This window comes from Lepidothrix coronata, unplaced genomic scaffold (assembly GCF_001604755.1).
Source record: "Lepidothrix coronata isolate B3197 unplaced genomic scaffold, Lepidothrix_coronata-1.0 Scaffold18, whole genome shotgun sequence".
Lineage (NCBI taxonomy): Eukaryota > Metazoa > Chordata > Aves > Passeriformes > Pipridae > Lepidothrix > Lepidothrix coronata.
Window position 1 is genome coordinate 1,447,715 of NW_016690198.1, and position 23,049 is coordinate 1,470,763.

The window sequence follows — 23,049 nt, forward strand, 5'->3', positions numbered from 1 at the left end:
GTATGAGGTTTGAAAAGTAACAAACGATGTTTAACCAATTACATACAAGCATTCCATGGAGCGTGTGCAACAGAGTATAAGGAACTACATTTCCCAGAATGCTCCTCAGCATTTTTCCTGTAATACAATCTGCCACAGCAGAGACACCAGAATAATAGGTGAGAAATTTAAGCAGTTAAAAAGAACATTAGTCCTCCCCTTGTCATCTTCTGTGATTTTCATTTTGAAGAGTTGTACAATTGACCACTGCTAAGAAGGTTCTCTGTTAATTCATGCCTAACACTTAAGTGAGAGCATTATTAATTATTTTCTTGCTAATAATTTCTCTGTTCTGGGTATATATGGCAAATCCAGAGCAGACTGTAGATAATCACTTTCAAAATATCATTTGAAACAATGAATGCACATCCAGTTCCTGAGGGGGCAGAAGAGGTGCTAATTTGTTGATAGCTGTCACTTCCCCTCACACCTCCCACACTCTCCTTTGTACTTTCTAGAATTCTTTTCTTCAGTAAATTGGTGCTGTACTTCTTAATCTGTGTTTTTTACCTATGAACTCCTGAAAATCTGGCAGGGAATAGATAATTTTAATGCTGATTTCCTGCAGTCCTGTCTTTTCCTGAGCTGAGTGTACACAGATTATCCCATGAGGCATGGGTTTCAGTTTTTCTCAGAGGAGAGGTTGCTAGTAGATTGCTCACAGGACTTGGCCTCTTTTACAGGCAAGGCTGGGGTAAACCAGAAGTAATAGCAGCCTCCTTAAATTCAAAATCCACATTGTTTTCACTGGGAATAACACCTCCTGGATTTTAATGAATCATACAGGAGTAATTTGCCTGACATGTTGGCGTTGTTGTAGTGATTAATTTGTCCCTCATTAGGCTTACTATTTGAGATGAGGTAGGATTTTTTTAGCACAGATGAAAGTGGTTTCCACTATGAGTTGTCAAATATTTTAAGAAGTTGCAGTGTAGTTTTCTTTTCTCAGGAAGACCTGAATGGAATTTAGCCAACTAGGCCCAAAAATTGGACACTAAAATCCTATACCATATATTGCTTATGCATTATTTTTCTATCACGCTGAGCAAGCAAATAAAATCCTGCCTCTCTGCACATCCAAAAGAATTAGATTTTTTTCCCAGATTCAGCAGCTGGTGGAAGTCCATGTTGTATGACATCTCAAGGTTGTAGAGTGACTGCTGGCAGGGTCTGACAGATGGCACAGGTTTGGTAGCTGCTCTGTTCACAACCTTGTCCCTGCTATGCACTAATTTCATGATCAGAGCATGCTCCTAGTCATCATCAAAGGAAGATCATGATTTTCAGTCCATGCTCCAAGACTAGTCCAAAGTGTAGATTTTCTCAGATGAGGACCCTAATTCATGGGTTGATGAGTCATGGGTCCCCTTTGCTCTACCCTGCTGGACTCAGTAATCTCTAATTAAGTTCTGCATGGAGAAGTAATCTTAAAAGAAGGATAGACAATGTACAAGCTGTGTAAGACTGCCACCATGGCTTTTTCGGTTACTCTGCAGAGAAACACAGCTCTGCTGTGGTTCATTCTTATTGCCTAAAATCGTCTCTTAAAAGAAGCCTCTAATACTCAACTTGTGAGTTTTAGCAGGCAGGGATTCTTTTATTACAATATACTGGATGATTTAAGCATGCCAGGTGCACTGGTAATCACTTCGCCAAAGTGCACACAGAGGTATCTTCACTACAGCATTACATGATTATTTGTTTTTTTGCTCCCTGTGTTCTTGTTACATATTCATGAAATTTCCCAACACTTATTGAGGGTCTCTGGTGGTCTTCTCTGTCTGGAGCCCCTGAAGTTCTAAGTGACCACCTTATGAGCTTCTTCAGGACAATTCACCTGGTTGTAGAGTAACTTGGTGTTGCTTGGCTGGCTGCCTCCATTCCCTTCTTCATTGTTTCTTCACTTTGCTTGGTTAGTTCGTTTAAATCACTTGGCTTAGCTATATGTAGTTCCCATGGTACATTCTGTTGCACATACTATTAGTTCTTGTTACATCTCTAAACCCTGAAATTGCTCTCTGCTTTGGATGCTAGTTTTGCTTTCAACCATTGAATAGGCAAATTAGATAGAACTGTAGCATCCGAGTTGCCTCCTAGTTCTACCCTCTTACCCTTTTTGTGGCTGACTTTATACCTCTCTCCCCTTTCCTGATAACTCAGTTATTGTGAGGACTGTATTTAGTTGACTCTCAAATTTTGAAGGTAATGTTTTGAAGCCTGAGTAATAAGCTGCAGATAGGGACATATAATAATGTTACTGATGTTGCTTGACAAGAAGCCCAGATGAAGAAACAGTGCTCTGTGCAAGGGAAGCTTGGATTTTCCTGTCAGGCCTTTCTAAATCTCCAGGTGTTTTTGAGCCTGACGAGACAGGCAGTGAAGGCTGTTGAGGCCAGTGCATCTCACTGGCACAGTGTCAATATTACTGCATGGAAATTGGCAGAAGCAGAAAGCAGCAGCAGCCCTTGGTGAAAGGAGGAGGATAAGGAGGTAGCAGAAGCAGTCCTTGTAGCAGGGTGCAAGGGGCTCTCCCAGAGAGCCTGTTTCTTTGGAAGGAAGGAATTCATCAATGGTGAAAAGAGCAGCAGCTGATGCTTGTGAGATACCATGGGTGTGTGTCCTGGTTCTGTCCAGGACAGGGCTAATTTTGGCAGTATCTAAGAGGGCATGGCTAGGACCCAGAGGTTATTCTATACTACCTCATGTCATTTTCCAGGGACAGGGGAATGGGTCCCTTCTGGGTCAGGGTGACATGGCTGAGGTTCGTGTATTGCCGGTTTCCATGTGGTGAGCATTCGTGTGTGAATCATTTGCCTGTCTTGTACCCTCTGTTATTAATAGTGTTGCTTATTTTCTTATCTGCTCATTTTCTTATCTCATTGCTGTTTCCAGTAAATTGTTCTTATCTCAACCCATGATCTCTACTTTTTGTACCTTCAATTCTTCTTTCCATCCCACTGCAGAAGTGAGCGGAATAGGGAGGGGGCAGTGAGGGAGCAGTCCATGGTTTGGAGCGTTTCAGTGGGAACACTAAATTGGGGAATACAGTTCCTAAACCATGACAGTGTGCAAAGTGGAGTTGCTGGCTGTTCACTCTGCTCACTGTAGAGTGAATGGTGATCAGATCTGACACAGGATCACACTGGTTTTGTACAATCTAGTGTACTCCTTAGTTTTGTACACTATAGTAAAATGCCGCCAGATGTTTTTGAAGTTCAGCCAGCCTGTTTATTCAATATAGCAGTGAAATCTATGTTGTTTGCAGCTGTTGAAAGAAACAACTTAATGAGACTTGCTCAGACTATACCATTTACACCAGTCCAGCTCTTTGGTGAGTACTAATTTCCTGGTTATGTTTTTTTGCTTTATAAATAATTACTGCATTATCTTTTTAAAGACTGAGAAATTGTCTTGGACTAATTTCAGCAATTCTTCTTTTTGAAAGACATGAAACAGATAAAATTTTAGTCATGCACTAATCTGGGGACTTTGAGGGTTGTCTTGTTCATCTCCCTCTGTGGTCCATTCAGATCAGGTTGCTGACACCCTATACAATTACATTTTGAATATGTCTATAAATGCAAATTCCTCAGTTTTGTTGGGCAACCTCTTCCAGATTTTGACTGACATAGCTGTGAATCTAGTAGTTTTTCTGGAATTTGTTGAGGTTTCCCTTGCTATAGCTTGTGTCTGTTGGCATTCATGTGATTGCTGTCAACCTCAGAGATTACTCTAACTCCATCTTCTATATATCTATTAGGATAGCTGAAGACAACAAAAAGTTTCCCCTTATCCTTGATAACTTCATTCTCTCTGTTCGTCTTTCACATACAGACACAGATGTAAATAGATGTATAGGATACACCAACAAGAAGAAAACCAGATATTGCTTTAAAGGGCACTATTCCATAAACTATTGGGAAGAGATCTGAAGTTAGCATGTAATATTGACTTATAGCAGCAGAAGCTCTGCCTGTAGATGCTTGAGATCTAGGTGCCAGCTTCTCAATAGGTAGCATATTTTGTCTCACAGCAAGAAATTGCTGATACTTGCAGCATCATAGGATTTCTTGAGACCAGATTGCTGCAAATAATTAATATAGCTATGAGCATATTGAACATTCTAATCTTTGAAGCTCCCAGGAGATACTTTTCTAGGTATTAAACTATCAAAAGGTAATAAAATGAAGATTTAATGTACGATTAAAAAAATGTTTCTTGTTACAGTATCTTTATACACGTGTCCATCTTTTACATAAGACACTGTTCCAGTTGCTTTATTTTAAATTAAAATGTGTGTAAATTGCAGCATTCAACAGCATCTACATTTATGCTTATTGGTGCAGATAAATTTGAGAGTGGGAAGGAAATCTACTAATCTAAATCCAGTTTATTTTTGCTTATGCAATTCTTTACCATTTTGCAAATGTAGTTACCTTGTCACACTTGCCAATGAAAACCTGTTTCTTATGAATTAACAGTGCAAATAAAGTGAGTTGCAAGAAGGAAAAACAGATTTAAAAAATCACTCTACTTTTCAGTTTTCAGTTAAATGGTGGCAATAGAAAGGTGTCTTGATTCAGTTGCAGAGAGGAATGATACTATAACTATAGTGGGAAACAGAATATAAATGAGTTTAAGCTCACTAGTTTCCGCTTTCAGAAAAAACGTTACTAGCAGGAGCAGAACATCTGAAACATTTGTGCATCGCAAATAACATTGGAATTTCTAGAAAAAAAAAATCTAATCTTAGTTTAAGATACTGAACCTGTAAGCTTCCTGTTAATTTGCTTGAGCTTGTTCTAGTGGGAATGACCTTTTGAATCTAATTTCACGGGCTCATCTCATTGTGGCCAAGTCATCACTTTTGAAACAACTCAGCTGTCTGTCTGCACCAAAAGGTGGCACTATTGACTACAGTCTTTTTTGTATCAACTACAAAATTAAAGGCCTTGAATGGTATAATCAATAACTATTATTACATGCCCTGTGTGTTTGCTTGATATCATGATTTTTTCATAGATTTATTTTTAGCTATTATTTTAAAATATTATTTTAACTATTATTTTTAAACTAAGATTTTAATTTTTTTTCTTACAAATTCCAATGTTATTTGCAATGTTTCAAATTTTCTGCTCCTGATGGTTTGTTTGGGTGTTTGTTGATTTTTGAGGTTTACTTTGTGAAACACAGTAAAAAAAAATACCATGTGTGTTCCATGGATCATGATTAACTTAAAACAAGTCTTACTAAAAATTCCCCTTCCACGAAAGTGCATAAAGAGAAGGAGCTCCACTCAGTATATTTAGATTTCATACACTGGAGATAAAAATGGTAACCATTTAAAAATATTTGCTTTTAAATTACTACTATAGACTAGAATATGTGAGCTTTGTTTCTGTGGAAGTATTCAGGAGGTCTTAAATCCATCTCTGTTTAGAGGTGGATACAAGCTCTTTGGACCAATTATTATAGTAGAAGAATGTATGTACTAAATCGTGTAAGTTTAGGCTGGAGAAGTTTTCAGACAGATGAACAGTTATGATAAAAAGGCTTTCTTCTAAAAAAGTGTGGCTTACAAAGGTGTGTAAAGTGGTATGTATACTTACTTAAAGACTTCAAATCAAAATGCAGTTCTCTCCTGTTTCTGCAATATGTCTTTTGCTGACAAAACTTCTTTTTATTTAAGCTGGAGAGGAAGTGACAGTCTATCAGCTAGAAGAAAGTTCACCTATGAACCTTGATAAAAGCATGTCTTCCTGGTCCCAGCGTGGTATGGCTGCAATGATCCAAGTCTTGTCACGGGAGGAGATGGATGGGGGTCTGCGGAGGGCCATGAAGGTCATTTGTACTTGGTCTGAGAACGATGTATTAAAGTTGGGACAAGTATTTATTGTGAAGTCTTTTCTACCAGAGGTGGTTCAAACTTGGCAAAAGATCTTTCATGATGGCACAGTGTTACATCTCTGCCTGAGGGTGAGTTCAGAACCGAAGACACTGACTGGTCTAGCCTGATGTTATATTGCTTACATGTTAATTGTCTTCAGCATGGCTGACATGTTTGATGTTATTTTTCATAAAGAAAAAAAGGTTTTAAGGAAGATATATCTCCCATGTGTAAGCAATATCTAATCAGTGTGTGTATATGTTTCTCTGTTTGTTTTGACAGATTCATGACACCTTTCTTCATGAAAATGAAATTGGTATTTATAACATTTTTTTTTTCAGGAGATCCAACAGCAAAGGGCTGCCCAGAAGTTAATCTATACCTTCAACCAAGTGAAGCCTCATAGTATTCCCTATACTCCAAGGTAAATTCAGTGTCTTTAAGTATTAGGTGCCAAAGGTTTCTCTTTTCAACTGTGTCCCAGGTCTGATTCAGCCTCCTTTTCCATAGAGGGTTGCAATGATATATAATGTATATAAATGTATAATAATGATAATGCAATGATAATTGCAATGATAATGATAATGTCTAATGAAAGCTAATAAACTTTTAAGAGGAAAGTTAGGCCACTTGGAAGTTTGTATTTGTAGCTGCATGTGGTAGCAAAATAAGCATACTGTTCCTTAAGCAAGAATTGCCTTTTGTACAATTAATATAAAACAATTTGGCATAGCTCATTTACAGTGGGCTGGAGTAAATCAGATTATATTGTTTGTTCATAAACTATACTTTTCTGATTGGGTGCTTTGTTTTGAGAGTTATCAGACCAAGAGAGCCTTTGTCCTCTCTACCATTTTGTACCTCCTGCTGTTCAAAATACTCCTGCTAGGGAAGACATTTTGGTATATTTGTGCTGCAGCATGACTTTTGCTGGCTGTGAGGATGCTCATTACCTTGCCAGCTCTTGATAGATGGTATTTATATCTACAGGTTCCTGGAAGTTTTCCTCATCTACCGCCATTCAGTGAACCAGTGGCTGACCATCGAGAAGTACATGACTGGTGAATTTCGGAAATACAACAACAACAATGGAGATGAGATTACTCCCAGCAGCTTGCTGGAAGAGTTGATGCTGGCCTTCTCTCACTGGACCTATGTGTACACCTGTGGGGAGCTCCTTGTCCTGGATTTGCAAGGTGACTGCTAGCATGTGATTGCTATTTGAAACCAAATGAAAAGCAATTATCTCAAAAGAGAATTTAGTACTGAGGAATGGGCCAAAGTCTCAATTACATGAGAAAACACAAAGCTCAAGAAAACCCTGAATATCTGTTTGATGCTGGTAAATGAGAATCTGTGGAAACAGTCTATATTAGTGTAGATGTAATAGGAAAATAATTTTGCTTCAGATGCCTCTAGGCTGAATGAGCAAAAGAGCAGTTAGATAAAATGTACAGAAACATTTCAGCCAGCTCCAGAAAAACTTCTCCACATATTACAATGCATAAAAATGCATTTAAAGTATTTTCATTTTTCATAAGACATAAAAATTACAGAGATTCAAGTGTACCCATGTGTATATGCGCACTTAATATATAGGTATATCTGTCAAAAGAGTGTGAACAGCTATCTGCAGTTCTATTCTTTTTACTGTTCATATTAATAAATCTGTAAGCAGTTTACATAAACTGTAAGCCTGAATGCTATTCACAAAGTCTGATGACTCCTTCAAAGAGCATGAGATCACTTTACTGTACATATGTAAGTGGGAAGATGGCATATCTTGAGGAGATAAACAGTTGACAATGTTCAGAAGACAAACATCACCCATCAAACCATATAAACACTATTTGTCATTTCTGTGAAGGGAAATGTGTATGGGTAGTCAAAGACTTAGCATATTTACATTTTACAGCATCCAGTAGCTGTGAATTACAAAAAGACATACTTATTAAGCAATTCAGCAAACCTGTAATTCCATCCTTGCCTTTAGTCGTTTTAGCTGCACATGAAAAAAAGGTACAGAGAGAATAAGCGTGTCTTCACTACAGCTTACAAGAATTTGCCTGAAGTTTGCTTCGGCTTCTTATACAACTCTTGACAGTTCCAGACAAATTGTGTTGGCTCAAAACTGAAGAATTTAAACATCCATGTAAATCTCAGTTTTGATCTCAAACTAACTGAAATCAAATCTAGTTTGGGCCTTATATTTATCTTTAATTCTCTCATCTGGAGCTAAGGAAAAGTACAAGGGCTACTCCCTTGAAGTTCTAGAAGGATGAATTTATATCACAATTTATTATGTAATATCAGAGCTATCTCCACATACACATATATAGACTGCATTTTCCTAATTTACATTAATTGAAATGGCCTTCATTGCAATTTGGAGGCATTTCAGTCACATTATGCTATTACTGAAATCTTTACCTTTTTTTTTTCATAATATAAATTTATTATATTTAAATAAAAATAATTGCATATTGTGTGGTCATATGATCATAGATTTTTCCTTAGTGTAAAAACATAATGATTTCTTCATATATAAAAAAAATGTTTTTCATAAATGGTAGTATGTCAACAGTTTGGGGAAAACTGCAACGTAGATATCACATTCAGCTATCATAATGACATTTTTTTTTAATATGGCCACCCAGATGAAAAGAGGGATAACAGACCCAAACATCTGCGCATCATGAAGTTGTGGCTTTTTGTGTTTGTTACCTTGAAGAGAATGTGTCTCTGAGAGTAGATCTGTTGATATCTGCAAGATCCATATCTGATGATCCTTTATGCCAACTAAAATAACAGTGTTTTGTTGGTCACATTTTGCTTAGTTCGTTGAGCTTCAGTATAACATTTACTGTATTTCCATACACCTTCCATCTACATATAAATAAACATCAAAGCAGCTGAAGTCAAGACTGTAATAGGAACTATACATGCTTGCCAATACTTAATGGATTTTTATATTCATAGCATTTTCTTTTTAGCTCATGACCACTTTGACAACTTATGATCTACTGAAAATGGTTAATTACATTTTTGTTAAGTGCCAGATTATGAAATCATTACTATCTTCCTTTGTAACACACAAACACTATTGATTTGTTGTAGGTGTTGGGGAAAACCTTACAGATCCATCTGTGATTAAACCCGAAGACAAAAAGTAGGTTTCTTTCTGATGAAATTATCATTCAGTTTAGACATAATGCCAATATTCTGTATATTTAGTATGTTTTTTTACATTTTGTGTGTGGGATTTAATTATTTTTCCGTGGTGTTTGAATTACATGAAAGTATGATGCCAATGGAAAGACTGTATCTTCTCCTGTGCTTTAGAGGACTGTAAGTGTTCCATTTCTCAGCATGTGGTGACAGGTGTATGAAGGTGAGGAGAGTCTGTGTTGCTGTGCTGGGAGCGTAAGATTTTTCAAGGGCTATGCAGGGAAAGCAGAAATGGGAGATGGAAGACCTAAACAAGAGATGTGCGTCTCTTCACAAATTTGTACCAAAGGAGGTAATAAGTAACTTGAATGTGGTAGTCTAGTTTCCCCTGCCTGGTGAGGCACTGTTTCATGGAGTATATGGGACCACAAGGTCTTAAGAGGATAAGGAGAAGGCCTCTTGCAACGCTTAAGGCCTTAGTGTTGCATTTAAGCATGCAGTGTGTTACACTTTCAGAGCTGTGATATGGAGATGTGGAAACTTACAAAAATTAGAGAGACTACATACACAGAAGGAGTAGCCTGCCTTCATGAATCAAATTTCAGTATCACAATTATGGCCATTCTCCCATTCTGTGACCTTGCTCTGCAATGGTATTCCCTGTAGTGAGAGCAGAAGCACTGGTGTTGATGACTGCTCTGCTACAGGCTACCCTTTCTAAACCCACATGTCTCTCCAGATGTTCCCTGACATCTCTACTCCTCCGCTCTCTGGTGCTAATCTTGGCTCCCTCTTACTCAGCTCATGTCATCTGATTGAAGGGAAGGAAGGAAGGAGAGGGGAAGGAGACAGGGAGGGAGGGAGGGAGTTAAAGTAGATTTTTTTAGTATCAGTGGTAGCATAAACTAGTTATTGCTGAAAACAGTGGCCAGGTATTGAGCACAGTACTTCACGTGGCAACTCATCTTATCCTCTTTAAAACAGGGATAATATTTATCTACGTTATTTCAAAGCTTATGCTTATTAGTGTCCTTCTGGATTGTTTTTGTTATTAAACAATTTTGTCGTGATTACTAAAACTTGATCATATAGATCTTATTTTCAGATTTTTTTTTTTATCATCTGCAAAATAGTTAGTCCTAGTTAGAGAGCAAACGTTGATTAATTAAGCAAAACTATCTTGATTTTCTTATATTCAGGGAAATCTTCAGAACAGCAAGTAATGAAGAAACACTTTCTAAAACAGTAGTATCAATAGTAATGTAAAAGCTCTGTCTTTGCTTTAACCTTCATTTTCTCACAGGAGAAATATTTCTGACAGAGGCAAAGTGTGTTTTAAGTTTTCATTTGTAAATAAGATACTTAATAACTAACCCTAACCTGTACACTGCCTCAAAAGTTGCTTTGAGCTCATGTTCTTCTAGAAGACTGGGAGAAAACTGCTGGCATTTCACTGATGGGGCTGATTCAAATTTTAGCATAACTTAGAGTTAAATTATCTATCTTTTGGTTCTTCAACTCCATTGATTTAATGGCTCATGTCATTGTTGTGTCATGTAAGTCTTTTTAGTTATGCATTCTGCATTCTGTCTTGAAATGGCAAAGGCATTTGCAATGGCGAAGTGTGACCCGTATCTCTTTGACAGTCCATTGTGTCTTGGTTTTATATACAATATCAAGATAAATATAATACATCTGCTTGGAAAGTATGCCTGATGCTTTGACAATGCAGACATATCCTTACCTGATGTAAATCAATGTAAGATCTCACCTAGTGGACATGTGATAAAATGATAAAGGTATAATGTTCGTAAAAAGATTTCCTTTAAGAGCAGATGTAATTGAGGCACAGCAACAAGCTTTTAACACAGTGCAGTCCTTGCAGATTCCTGTATCCCCCAAACACTGAGAAGACTTGCCACATAGGCAGTACTCTGGATGCTTTCTTTATCGTATACTATTTGCCAAATCCACAACAAAGTGCATGAGAGTAAAGTTTTCTGTAACATTAAGTGCAGATTCAGAGATGAGGAAAATAGTGTTCTGAGTTTCAAATTGGAAAGAACTGATGCAATAGACTACAAAGAGAGATGAGAGAAAAGGTAATCAAAAATCTCATTACAACCATGTGAAGAGGAGTCAGAGGTGCTAGGTCTCTTAACTCTCCTTTTTGAAAGCTCTCGAGCAGATAGTGATGGACTGAAGTTTTTACTGTTGAGTGGAGACTATGATCTCTGAAGCTACTCATTAGCATGTGTTTTGAAGAAAAAAAATCTATTGAATTTCACCAAACTGTGCACTTTCAGCCAAAGAATTTCCAGTTGGTTTGCTGCCACCAGACAAAATATCTGTATGAAATGAACTTCTACTCTAGAAATCTACACAACAGAAACAGGTGGATTGGAGGCTAAAACTACAAAAATATACTGAATAAATTACTTGAATACCTCCCTGGAAAGATGCTACTTGTCACCAAGCCCCCACAGTCTACCTTCCATTGATAAAGCCCTGTAAATATCTTATTATCTGCTTTAAACATTTTTGGCTCTGGACTATTGAGGAGCGCTCTCTGCTTCAGCGCAGTCTGTGTAACCTGCTTGGACCAATGTCATACAATCTGGTAGGCATTTATGGAACATAACTCTTAAGTAAGGTTTAGCAGAAAAGGAGGAACATGTTTTGTTTTTTTCAGCCCATTAGCTCACATTAATGCACCTGCTTGGGAAATAGAAAAGGTGGGCTCAGTATTTCTCTCTCATTGAAAAAAACAGGCAAACCTTGAATAACCAGTTGAGTGACCCAAACAGTTTATCTGGGTCATTCCTGGCTTTACAGGTCTTGTATAGACAAATCTTAAAGTCTTCCAAGGATGACCTTAAAAACTTCCCAGAGCATCTGTTTTCAATAGTTTTATATCATGACTGTCTGAAAGAAGTTTTCTGTTTTTCTTACTGAAATGTTTCTTTCTGGTCCTGTTTACTGTCAACACAGAGAAGAAAAAGATTAAACAAGTCCTCTCCTCCAAAGTTTTTTTTATTCATTTGTTTGGTTGTTTTGTTTTGTTTTATTTTTTTTCATATTAGTCTACCCCCTAATCTTTACATGTCATGGTTTCTAGGCTGCTGATCATTTCCAGTTTATCCCCATATTTCTTGAAATAGATTTCCAAACTTAAATGCAGTATTCCTCTTGAACTATTGCCAATACTGGGTAGAGAGGAAGGATTACCCCATACATGTTACAAAAAATATACCTGTGAGAAAATATCAATCTGTCTCGAGCTATTTGCTGCATCTCGCATGGAGTAATTTTAGATCAGAGGAAGTATCAGAGTGGTTGTGTGGCCTTGGAATTAGCAAAATCTTCTCAATTTCCTATACTCGCTCAAGCAAATACTTCAGTACATTCTATTTCTACTGGCATTTCACCAGATTACAGCAAAGGATATAAATGATTATATAGGATCATGTCATTTAAAGTGTATATATGGCACTTGATTAATAATTTACCTTTTGCCTTGTCTGATGTGTTAATTTGCATTAAAGCATGATTAGCCAAGTCCTTCAGAGGATCCAGGAGACATATAGTCTCTAGTGTCTGCCAGAAATTAAAGAGATACTAAGTTTTGTATAGTAGTTTTGGCCAATCATTGCTTTTCTCCTGTGTGAAAGGGAAGAGTTTCATATTTGAAAACTGCTTTCTTTAGACGGAATATATTTTTGCTGGTGTGAATTACAGATAGATTTGAGAGAGTTAAAATCTTTTTCTGTAGCTTCTCAGAACTGTAATTGATTTCAGATTTTAAAATGTGCTGTTTCCACTCTGCATATCATTAAAATAAAACACTAGCATTTGCAAAGTTTCCTTGGAAGTGTTTTTTGAGTGCTGTGTTCCATAATGTCTAGAATGTCAATTAAATTCTTGAGAATAATGGTGGAGCGATACTATAATTAATACCACTGATCTTTCAGACTACATTAAGAATCTGTTATAATTATGTGGTACTTCTAATAGATGTGTGCTTATAGCTTGCTTCCATTTGTAATTGTGACGGCTTCATTCAGAATATGCAGTATGCTTTCACAAATGGATTCAGCATTGTTGAATTGGTCCGTGTGACCAACTGTATGCACGCAGGTTCCCCAGAAACCAGGCCACAGCTAAGGATCTAGGAAAAGTTTGTTTCCAGAAGTCAAACCCACTAACAAATACAGTGCTAATTTACACGAGGCAGATGCAGAGTGCCTGTTCTCTTAGTGCCTTTTACTACAAAACCGTTCATATGCGCAATAAAACACCAGTCTGTGTTGTCCCCTGTGCTTTATGGCCTGCCTGGCACCCCTGTGGGGGCCTCCAGACATGTCTGTGAGAACACTATCTTTTCTTGTAACAAGGAGTCAGCCTCCCTGGCAGGCAGAGAGAGTGACACACATAAAGCTATTCATGGAAAAAAATCTCCCTGAGCGAACACTATTTTTCCCCTCCTTCTTCTGAAGGTTGTTCTACACTTACAGTCAGAGCACAGATACATGGAAATGAGCTCAGGAAGAAGCCAATAAATTTTAAAACTTCACCTATAAGCAGCGTACTGTGGGTTTGTTATTTTATTTTATTTTTCTGTGCTGCATATTGATGTGACTAGGGCTGTGCTTGCTTTTGCCTTTCTGTTTTTAAATAAGGTTAAAATAAGTCCTTGCTAGTTCTGATGTGTTCCCAGGTGCACACCATCAAACTATTTACTTGATGCAACAGAGTCACTCAGATTATGGCATACATCATCAAAATGTCATTGTGCCCAGATTTCCTTTGAGCATTTTAGCAGGAACTGCTGAGTCTGTCCTGTCTCCATTTGAGAAAAAGAGAAGTAGTGTGGGGTATGTATAGGCTAATATTTTACAGGAACTGGCAGGTTTTTTGTCTCAGAGCTAAGAAACTTGTGATGTATATTAATCTTTGATTGCCTTGTTACAAAGGGCTAACTTATCTCTCATTTAAAAAAATAAAAACCATTATAATCTCCCTCCCCTATAATATCTACTTTATTTTGCATTCATTGATTTTTAATATTTCTTTTAGATCTGGAAAAATGGTATTTGGACCAGCAAACCTAGGAGAAGGTGCAATAAGAAACTTCATTGCAAAGCATCATTGTAACTCTTGCTGCAGGAGGCTGAAACTTCCTGGTATGCAAAGTAAAAAATAATTTTTAATCTATGTACAACTTTTTAAGTCCAGTAAAAGTAAAGGCCTAAGTGTGCTATAAAAGCAGGAACTGAAATTCTGTTGAGCCAAAAGCTTATGGTAGGCACAGTCTTTATATGCAAAGGCTCTTTTGCCTAGCATGTAAGGGCTTGAGGTCCTTAACCCGATGCTGGCATTCAGCATGAAAACTTCTTCTCATTGAATTGTTTCTCTTACTTTGCGAAATTTAGCCCATTTTTCCAGTGTCGTCATTACGGATAACATCAGTAATTTTTGGAATAAGAAAGAGTAACAACAGAAAAATTGGCAATGCATTAGCTGGAGAAAACTCACTGGATGTTTCCTGGTCCTGCAAAGGATATTATACACTACAGCCTTTGCTTAGTTGTTCATGTTATGTTTGGTAAAATGTATTTCTGTTTGATGTGGGGCAGATTTTAAAGACTCAAAGCCAAAATAGATTGCTTTCTGGGTGACTTTCCAGGCACCAATTTTTTTTTCTATAGGGAAAGCTCTTTCCTTTCAGTGCCTATATGGAGTAATAATTGCTGTTTGATTCTGAAACAGAAACTGCAGTGTTATTGGTTTTGATTATTTGTATCTGTGGCAGCTAGAAATAATAGAGTGGAAAATCAGCTGAATGAATACAGTCAGGGAAGGTTCATTCATATTGGCTCACACCATTAAGTCCTCCAAGGGCTCTCATGTCCCTGGTTCTGATTTGCCCTGCTGCAGATTTTCTTCCTCCTGGAAACAGCAAACAGATCAGTTATTGGGTTGGACACTGCTCAGGGAGTATGTAGTTTTCAAATGTTTTCTTGGCTGCATTGTGGAATTTATTTTCTTGCCATAGATTTGAGAAGTGCCTACACATTGGAAATGGACGATCCATCCTTTGAAACAGAAATGGAAACAAGCACCAGAGGAGCTGACAATGCAGATGAAACTTTGGAGTATGACACGCGACTATGAAGCAGCGGCTCTGACGAGAGCCCATGTGTTTGCATGCTTGAAAACCTGCCCATTATCACTGCCAAGGGGCAGTCCAAAAGCACAAAATGCAGATGTCTGAGTGGAGCATCTATCTGCCCTTGCTGGACACTATAGGCAAGGAATAAAAAAATTAACTTTATTTACTCCCCTTACATGCTTTATTGCTGGTCTTTCTTGTGCAGGTCAATGAATTGCAAGGAGCAGGTCACCCCCTAGGTAGATGAACTGTCCCATCAGTGCCTTTAGTTTTTAAACGTGGATTATGGTTCCAAACTCTGCTTTCTTAGGAAAATGACTTTGACAAGTTTATTTCCAAGGGGGAGTAATTTGTTGTTACTCTCTCTACTCTTTAGTAAATAAACGAATGCATACACATGTGCAAATAATTTAATTTTAGAGTCAGAGCCCACTCAGCCCTATGCTCACTGTTCCTTGGGCATAGAAGGAAATTCCAGGAAATTCCAGAAATATTCCTCTTAATTGTTGATTTTGATGCAGACACAAACCAGGAATATATGAGTAAATAAATTAGTTGTTTAAACAATAGTCACTGATAAAACAGGTAGACTGAAAAAATTTATAGAAACTTCACCTTGAATTCTTTTCACATACCAAAAAAAAAGAACAATGAAGGGGCAGATTACTGGACCCTCAAGCATCATTGACATTTCTCATTCTGAGCTGATGAAGTAGATAAATCTATGATCTTTATACAAATGTAAAGAATAATCTTGAATGTGATTTGACTTTTAGGACTTGCCTTTCTTTATATTATTTTAGCTTCTGAATGTTTTAAAGTTGCAATTGGAACAAAGATTTTAGAAGTCACAAAAAATGGTATGTTCCATTTGGTATTTAATTTGTCAATGTCAGGTTTTACATAGGACTGTTATCTAACAGTGGTGCAATTATATGTGGCAGCATCTACATCTGTTTCTATTGATGTCCTCTGATTTTAATTGAAGTTCAGAAAGCAGAAAAATCAATTATGTGCCATATGTAGAAAATTTGTAGAAAAAAGACTGAAAAGAAGTGATCAGCAGAAATTTTTCTAATACAACTGGTGTTTTATTACAGATCATATGTATCATTAAAGCAACTTTGTACTTTTTTATTGAGTAGAAACACCTAATGTTCAAATGTCAGTCACTAGAAAACTTTATGCTTGAATAAGAAACAAAATAATATTTCTACCACAGCTGACAGCAAATTTTAATATGTAAGGGGGCTTTTTGTTATGATCTATGATTACTTTGATGTATTTAGTAAGTGTCTATATATACATGGGATTTGGAAATTACATATTTCCAATTTTTATATTGATTATGATATTAATGATGGCATTGAACACTATGTTTAGCTGAGATGCCTGCAGTTTCTGAAAATGTTCAGAAGAGATTCCTATTGCTTTTTTTCTTCTTTGTGAAAATAGCTTTTTATAATATAATTTTAGTGGAACCCTCCACATTTTCCCCTATTAGATTATACTTTTCATTTTGCAAAATATATATTTTTCTTTAGCCTTTTTTTGGAAGCAAGTCAGTCTATCAGAAGACTTAGCTTGTCTGTGAAAGAGATAGTTTAATTGCATCTCTATTAGACTTATGGTGAATTTTGGTCCCTTTGCTCATAAGGTAGTAGCTCTGCTTCCCATGGTTATCACCTTAAAATCTAACTTCAGGGAGGTATGTTCTTACATGCATACATATATACTTTAAAGACAGAACTTTCACTAAAGAGTCTCTAACTGTTAATATGCCTTTAAATTCAGTTAAGTTAAATGACACATAAATACGTCTTTAAAGTCAAGGATGATTTAACTCCTGCCCTGATACTGTTACTTTCCTCAAACATGACCTTAAATTCTGAACACATATATACTAGACACAAAAAATAAACTCTCCATCAGACTGGGCATGAGCACCTTTCTTTTCTTTTTAAGTTTTGAAGGTATACACAAACCACACTTCAGATGATCTTTTCTTGGCAACTCTCCTGTTGCCTTTAACAGTGAGTGGCTTCTGCATTCATAGCAATATTTGTGAGAATTCTTATGACATGTAGCTCAGTGTAGATTACTTATTCCTTCTTGTAAAAATCTGTCAAGGTACATATTACCTTCCACTGAAATAGGGGATCCTTTCAAGGTAATAATCTGTGTTACAGTATAGTTTAGGTATACAGTATTTATACCTGTACAGTATAGTACAGGTATAAATATGATTGCTTTAATTTTGTTCATTGTGAAGTATTAAGGGGATGAAACAAGAAAAGGAGGCATTGCAAAGTCTTCCACTGTGTATTTGTATCCTAGTTTTTCTATGCATGGAGACACTAAGTTGAAAAAGTCCAGTGATTCTGCTAGTTAATAAATTACGCTTCACCTTTCTTTTTGCATTTTTTGGGAGGGCTGATTCACATTTCACTAAAGTGTAGATTTGAGTATTTGGTTAAAGACCACCCTCCCGTCCCAATTGATAGTTCAGTAATAAATTATAATGAAAATAGTTTGAAAAAAATATTTTTATTTCTTTTGAGTCCTTGGTGTCTTTCTTTCTACAAATCCTGTACATTCTTTAAATTGTTTTTTGGTGTCCAAATAGTGACCTTGGATTGGAGCCCATGCCCACTGAACACATGAAAAACTCCCAACAACCTTTAATGGGAAAAGCAACAAGCCCCACCCACACTAAAACTGTGGTATATGTGGAAGGAAATTTATGGAGGTCAGGGGTTTTTTTGCAGCTGCTTGACGACCAGTGAGGAAGAGGAAAACTTGTGTGTCAAACCATAGGATTTTCCGATTATTAGTTTCAATGTTTGTTGATGCTGAAAAGCACATACAGAAATTTATTTTATACTTCTGGTGGGTTCAGGAAAAAAAAAAGACCTGTTTACTTAGTTCAGATAAATTAAGCAGTAAAGTTTTGAAAAAACAAAACAAAATAAGTCAAAACCACTGGAGTATTTATATGCTCACATTTTAATATAAGCTTAAAAGAGCTTACTTGGGAATTCACTTGGGATTATTCAAAGCAAAATGTGTTTCTGGCATCTGCTGCACTGGAGATGTAGCTTAAACACATGAAAAATTTTCAGAAATTGAGAACCTCATACTCAGGAAGGCTTTTTTAAAAATTGTGGTGTATTTGAGGTTATTCATTTATTGTTAGTGCAATAAAGTCAAAAGGGATATTACATCTGTATTTTCTAGAAGTGGATTTGTATTTGTTGTGGTTTTGTCAATCTATTTCGTACTGTTTCAAAAGAATAAAAGAACATTTTCAAAATGTTTCTGTTTCTTGATAGGTATAGAATGAAATAATATGTTTCTGAGCACTAGGGGAAACAGGTGAAAGTAACATACAGAAAATAAGTCAATTATTTTTATTTTTAATCTCAAGGAGCTGATATAAAAGAACAGCATTCCATGAACTTCATTGTTAAATCTGTTATTTTAGGTCATCTACATTTTACATCTGCTTTACATTGTTAGGATGCTGATGCCAGTCCCTTTTTGTTGAAAAATTGTTCCCAGAGATAAATAAAAGCCTGTCTGGAGTGTCCTGGGCCTTCCCGTCAACTGTGGTCACAGCAGAGTTGTCAGCCCTTACCTTTTTGCTAGACCATTTGCAAGATCTGTTATTGCTTTTCAGCTTTTCTTTAGTGTATTTGTCATACCTCAAATTATTCTGGAAGAGAGTTTGATATCCTAATTTATGGTACCTATTGCTGGGGAAGAAAAATTTTAAACTAAAACCAAGCAAAAGTTATTTTTCTCTTTGTTGTTGGAGTGTGTAAACAGCTGTAATGCTCTGCTCATTTACCTGCCTGGCATTGGTTCTGTTTGTAGGGACAGAACAAATAAACCAGTGTTTTAAAATAACCTGGGTCCATTTAGATGCTGATATTCAGTTGTGATAAAGCTCTTAAGTTCAAGAAGAAAAATCAGAGAAAAGTCTTGCAGGAAAGAAATTACTTTACTGCCTAAATGTCTAAGTTTTGATTTGGCTCCCTGCCAAGTCCCCAAGACCCAGGACAAAACCTCCAGCAAAGAGTAAAAGAGAAATAAACTATTAAAAAAAATCCAGACTAACCAAACTATATTAAAATATATATGTATTTACATATAGTACAGTTATATACAGTTGAAATACTATATACAATCCTAAAAGGGGAAAAAAGGGACAAAAAAGGACAAAACCAAAACAGATATGCACAATCAAAAACTCAGAAACTAGCAGAATAAAGAACTAGTGAAAAAGCAGGACAGCCAGACCCGGCCTAGCACTCTCCACCTCACATGTGGCAGACAACAGGAGTCACTGCAGGCCTCAGCTGCAGGTAAGCAAGACCAATGCAGGAATCTACTGTTCCCAAGCCTCGTCAGAAGAGAAGAGAAAGAGGTCTCTCTGACCGGCTTATTTATACCTCAGTTTACATAAAGGAAAAGCATGGACTACTTCCTTGGTCACTTCCCTAGTTCCTTCCTGCTTACAAGCTGGTCTCCAGGAAGGCCTGGACTGAAACTATCACACTAAAGAAAGTCTAGCTCTGTTCTTTGTATCAAGGATTTAGGCAGATGGCTAAAACCTTCCATTTCTTGGGTTGTCATTGAAAAAATAAGATTTAGGTTTGACACTGTGCAGGCAGCCCAACCTACCCATAGCTGGCAGAATGGAGGAGGAACTGAAAGAGTAGGAGAGAGAGAGGAGGAAGAAGAGGGGAGGCTGGGGAACAGAGAGCACTCTGACTTCTGAGCTTTTCTCCTGCTGTTTTGCCTGACTGAACTCTCATCCCAGAGATACTGCCAATATCATCTGTTTCTGTGGTGTGTAGCATGAGCCAGGCTATCCTACAACATAGAATGTACCCAGGAGGCCTTGTTTCAATAGGTAAATGTCTTACCTGATGATGAAAGAAGAGATACTTCTCCTTAGATGACCCCTGCTATGAAATTTGAAGTGTTATGTGACTTCTGAAAATGTCCGAGCAGCAAATGGTCAGGTCAGCAACTGATCAAGGAGACCAAGGGAAGTTTAGAGTGGTCAGCTAGAATGGCCACAAATTATCCCTGTTCTCCTAAATGGATTTAAGGTTGGCCTCAAGTGACGTTAAGGAAATGTGGTCTGGATTAACTTCAGGTGCCCTCTGGGCATCAAAGGAGGCCAGGGTAACCCCAAGTGATCATTTGGGATAGCTAATTGGAATTAAGGTTGATCTCAGATGACACGTGCAGGTTAATTGGTTCTAAATTGGATTTAAATAACCTGTTGAATGAAAATAAGGACCAATGTGACCCTGGGCAATTTACTGTCTGTAAAGGTGACTCCAGGCATCAAATGAGTGCAGCATTGACCTCAGATGACCTCAAGCAGATCATTGGCTGCCATGTTGTCCCCAGGTGACCCCTTTTGTCTAATTTGCTAGCATGTTGACCTCAGATGAACCTTGGGGCTCAAACGTGGGGCCAATTGGACCTGGTGTGACTCCCATAAGTAATTTGAACTCATGTTTACTTGAATTGATGTGTGCCACAACCATGAGGGTTGACTTTAGATGACCATGCAGTGAGAGTTGCATCTCAGACTGAACTCAGATGATTTTAGGCAGGAATCAAGGTCTGTGATTGAACTCTAATGACCCCTTGGCACCAAATGAAGGGCAGGTTAAACTCAAATGACAAATCAAGAAATTAATTGGACCTCAGGTTTACCTTAAATGACCACTCGACACTGAACAAAGGCTTCACTGACCTCACATGAACCCTGACAGACTCTCTGGTTGACCTCAAATGAAACCTGACTGTTTAATTGCATCTCAAGCAGACTTTAAATACTTGCCCCTCCTCCAAATGAGAAAAGTGGTGACCTTAAAGGACCTCTGTGGAGGTAATTGTATGTCAAGTTGACCTCAGATGATCTTAGTCTCCAAACAATGGCCTAGTTGACCTCAAACAACCTCTTGCATATAGAGGGGTCTCATGATCATGCCAGATAAACCCTACTCCAGACAGGTTAACTGACCCATCAGATTGACCTCAGATGACCGTACAGCAGTTATTTAGCCCTCAAGTTGATATCAAATGACCTTCCCGATTAGCGATGGTGACCTTCAGTGATCACAGGCCAGTTAATTGATTCTCATTTAGCCTTTAATGACCCTAAGCAGTTACTTGGATCTCATATTCATCTTAGATGATATTTACAGCCTCTATCTGTATTATAAGTTGATTTCCAATGGCTCCTTACATGGAAATGGGGACTGATAATCGGCCTCAGTGGCCTCTGTTTGGAGTTACAGAACACAGTTGCCTGTCTCAAACACTGTTAAACCCACAGAAGGGAGGAATTTGTGACACATAGGTGCTAATTCCAGGCCTGACAGAGGCAAGATCTGGTTAGCACATCCTAGTTAATGTATCCGAACAAAATTTCCCCACTGTGATTGTGTGACAAGAAGCAATTGCTCATATGCATATCACTGGTTGAACAAAGACCATCTCAAGTTATGGGACAGCATCTGCAACCACCAATGGCCACAAAGCTCCCCAAATACACCTCTCTGGATACCCAGAATTTGGACTGCATAAAGGTCATATTGTTGTCCGGGTTTTAGGACCTATGGAATGGGTAACAGAGCTTGGGAAGAAGGATGTATCACTGATAGTGGATACAAGGAATGCAGAACTTACCATCCACAAGGATATTTAGCAGAGCTCCCAAGATAAGGAAGAAACTAATAAAGCCAACTCACAACTGTGCTGAAATCAGCTCTGTCTGGGTAAAAGGTAATTCTGGCAGGGGGAGATGGCAACCACTGACTCATGGCCCACTGATCCAAGAAATCTACTGACTTAAGTGAAGAGAGAGACTGAGCATGCAGACTAATTAGCATGAGAAGTGAGGGAATCATTAAACCAATAGATGATAGAATACTAATTAATAAGCGAACTATGTAACTGGTAGCCAATAAGTATTAATTCCTTTGTTTGCTAAAGGATATAAATGGCAAGAAGATTTGATAGTCAGCGGTGGACTTTGAGCATCTCTCTCTGCGCCAGATGTACTAACAGAAGAATGAACTGGGTTCCACTGCCCCACCACTGAGAAGCTCGGGGTGAACAAGGACCAATGGGATGCCGCTGGATCCATGAGTAGTGACTATTTTTTGCTTGTGCTATCTCTCTCCTTTTCCCTTTCTCTCTTTTTCTCTCTTTCTCTCTTTTTCTCTCTTTCTCTCTTTCTCTTTTTCTCTCTTTCTTCTTGTCCCTTTCTCTTTCCTCTACACACTTAATGTTACAAAATAAAGTCAGTATTGTTGAACTGGCATTTGCTCTCATTTGAACCCTGATTCGGGCAGAGGCATCTGTCACTAATCAGATCATAACACCTCTGAATAGACAAGTGGCTCTCATGTTGATGTCAAATGACGTCAGGTTGCAAAAGCCTGAAACTACCTCTAGAGATCTAACTGGATCTCAGGTTCATGTCAATTGATTTCTGTTCACCATACAAGGACTTAGCTGATGTCAAATGGTACCCTGTCAACTGTTTGCATATCAAGTTAATCTCAGATGACCCTAGACAAAATATGTGGGGTATTTTCACGTTGAATTCATACTTAGTTATACCTCAGATTACCCCAGTGAAATTCACAGTATTGAAACTAGACTTTAGATGCTAGGCAGGAAATAAGGATTGTGATTGACCTTACATGTCTCCTTGAATAGATTATTGTCTCTCAGGTTGACCTGAGAT

The 23,049-nt window shown here is 37.6% G+C and overlaps 1 protein-coding gene across 5 annotated transcripts in view; it reads left to right on the forward strand.

The window, feature by feature from the left end:
* Positions 1-19,175, forward strand: part of TRPM6 (transient receptor potential cation channel subfamily M member 6) — a 92,598-nt gene extending 73,423 nt beyond the window's left edge. For 4 of the 5 annotated variants that reach the window (XM_017807378.1, XM_017807380.1, XM_017807381.1 and 1 more), the window contains exons 33-39: positions 3,305-3,370; positions 5,729-6,015; positions 6,268-6,350; positions 6,917-7,122; positions 9,044-9,095; positions 14,171-14,277; positions 15,150-19,175. In XM_017807378.1, the coding sequence (XP_017662867.1) occupies positions 3,305-3,370; positions 5,729-6,015; positions 6,268-6,350; positions 6,917-7,122; positions 9,044-9,095; positions 14,171-14,277; positions 15,150-15,268 (920 nt within the window). In that variant the 3' untranslated portion in view covers positions 15,269-19,175. Of the gene's footprint in view, positions 1-3,304; positions 3,371-5,728; positions 6,016-6,267; positions 6,351-6,916; positions 7,123-9,043; positions 9,096-14,170; positions 14,278-15,149 lie in introns of those variants that run through there. The other variant, XR_001873561.1, reaches the window with a different exon arrangement.
* The last annotated feature ends 3,874 nt before the right edge of the window (positions 19,176-23,049 follow it).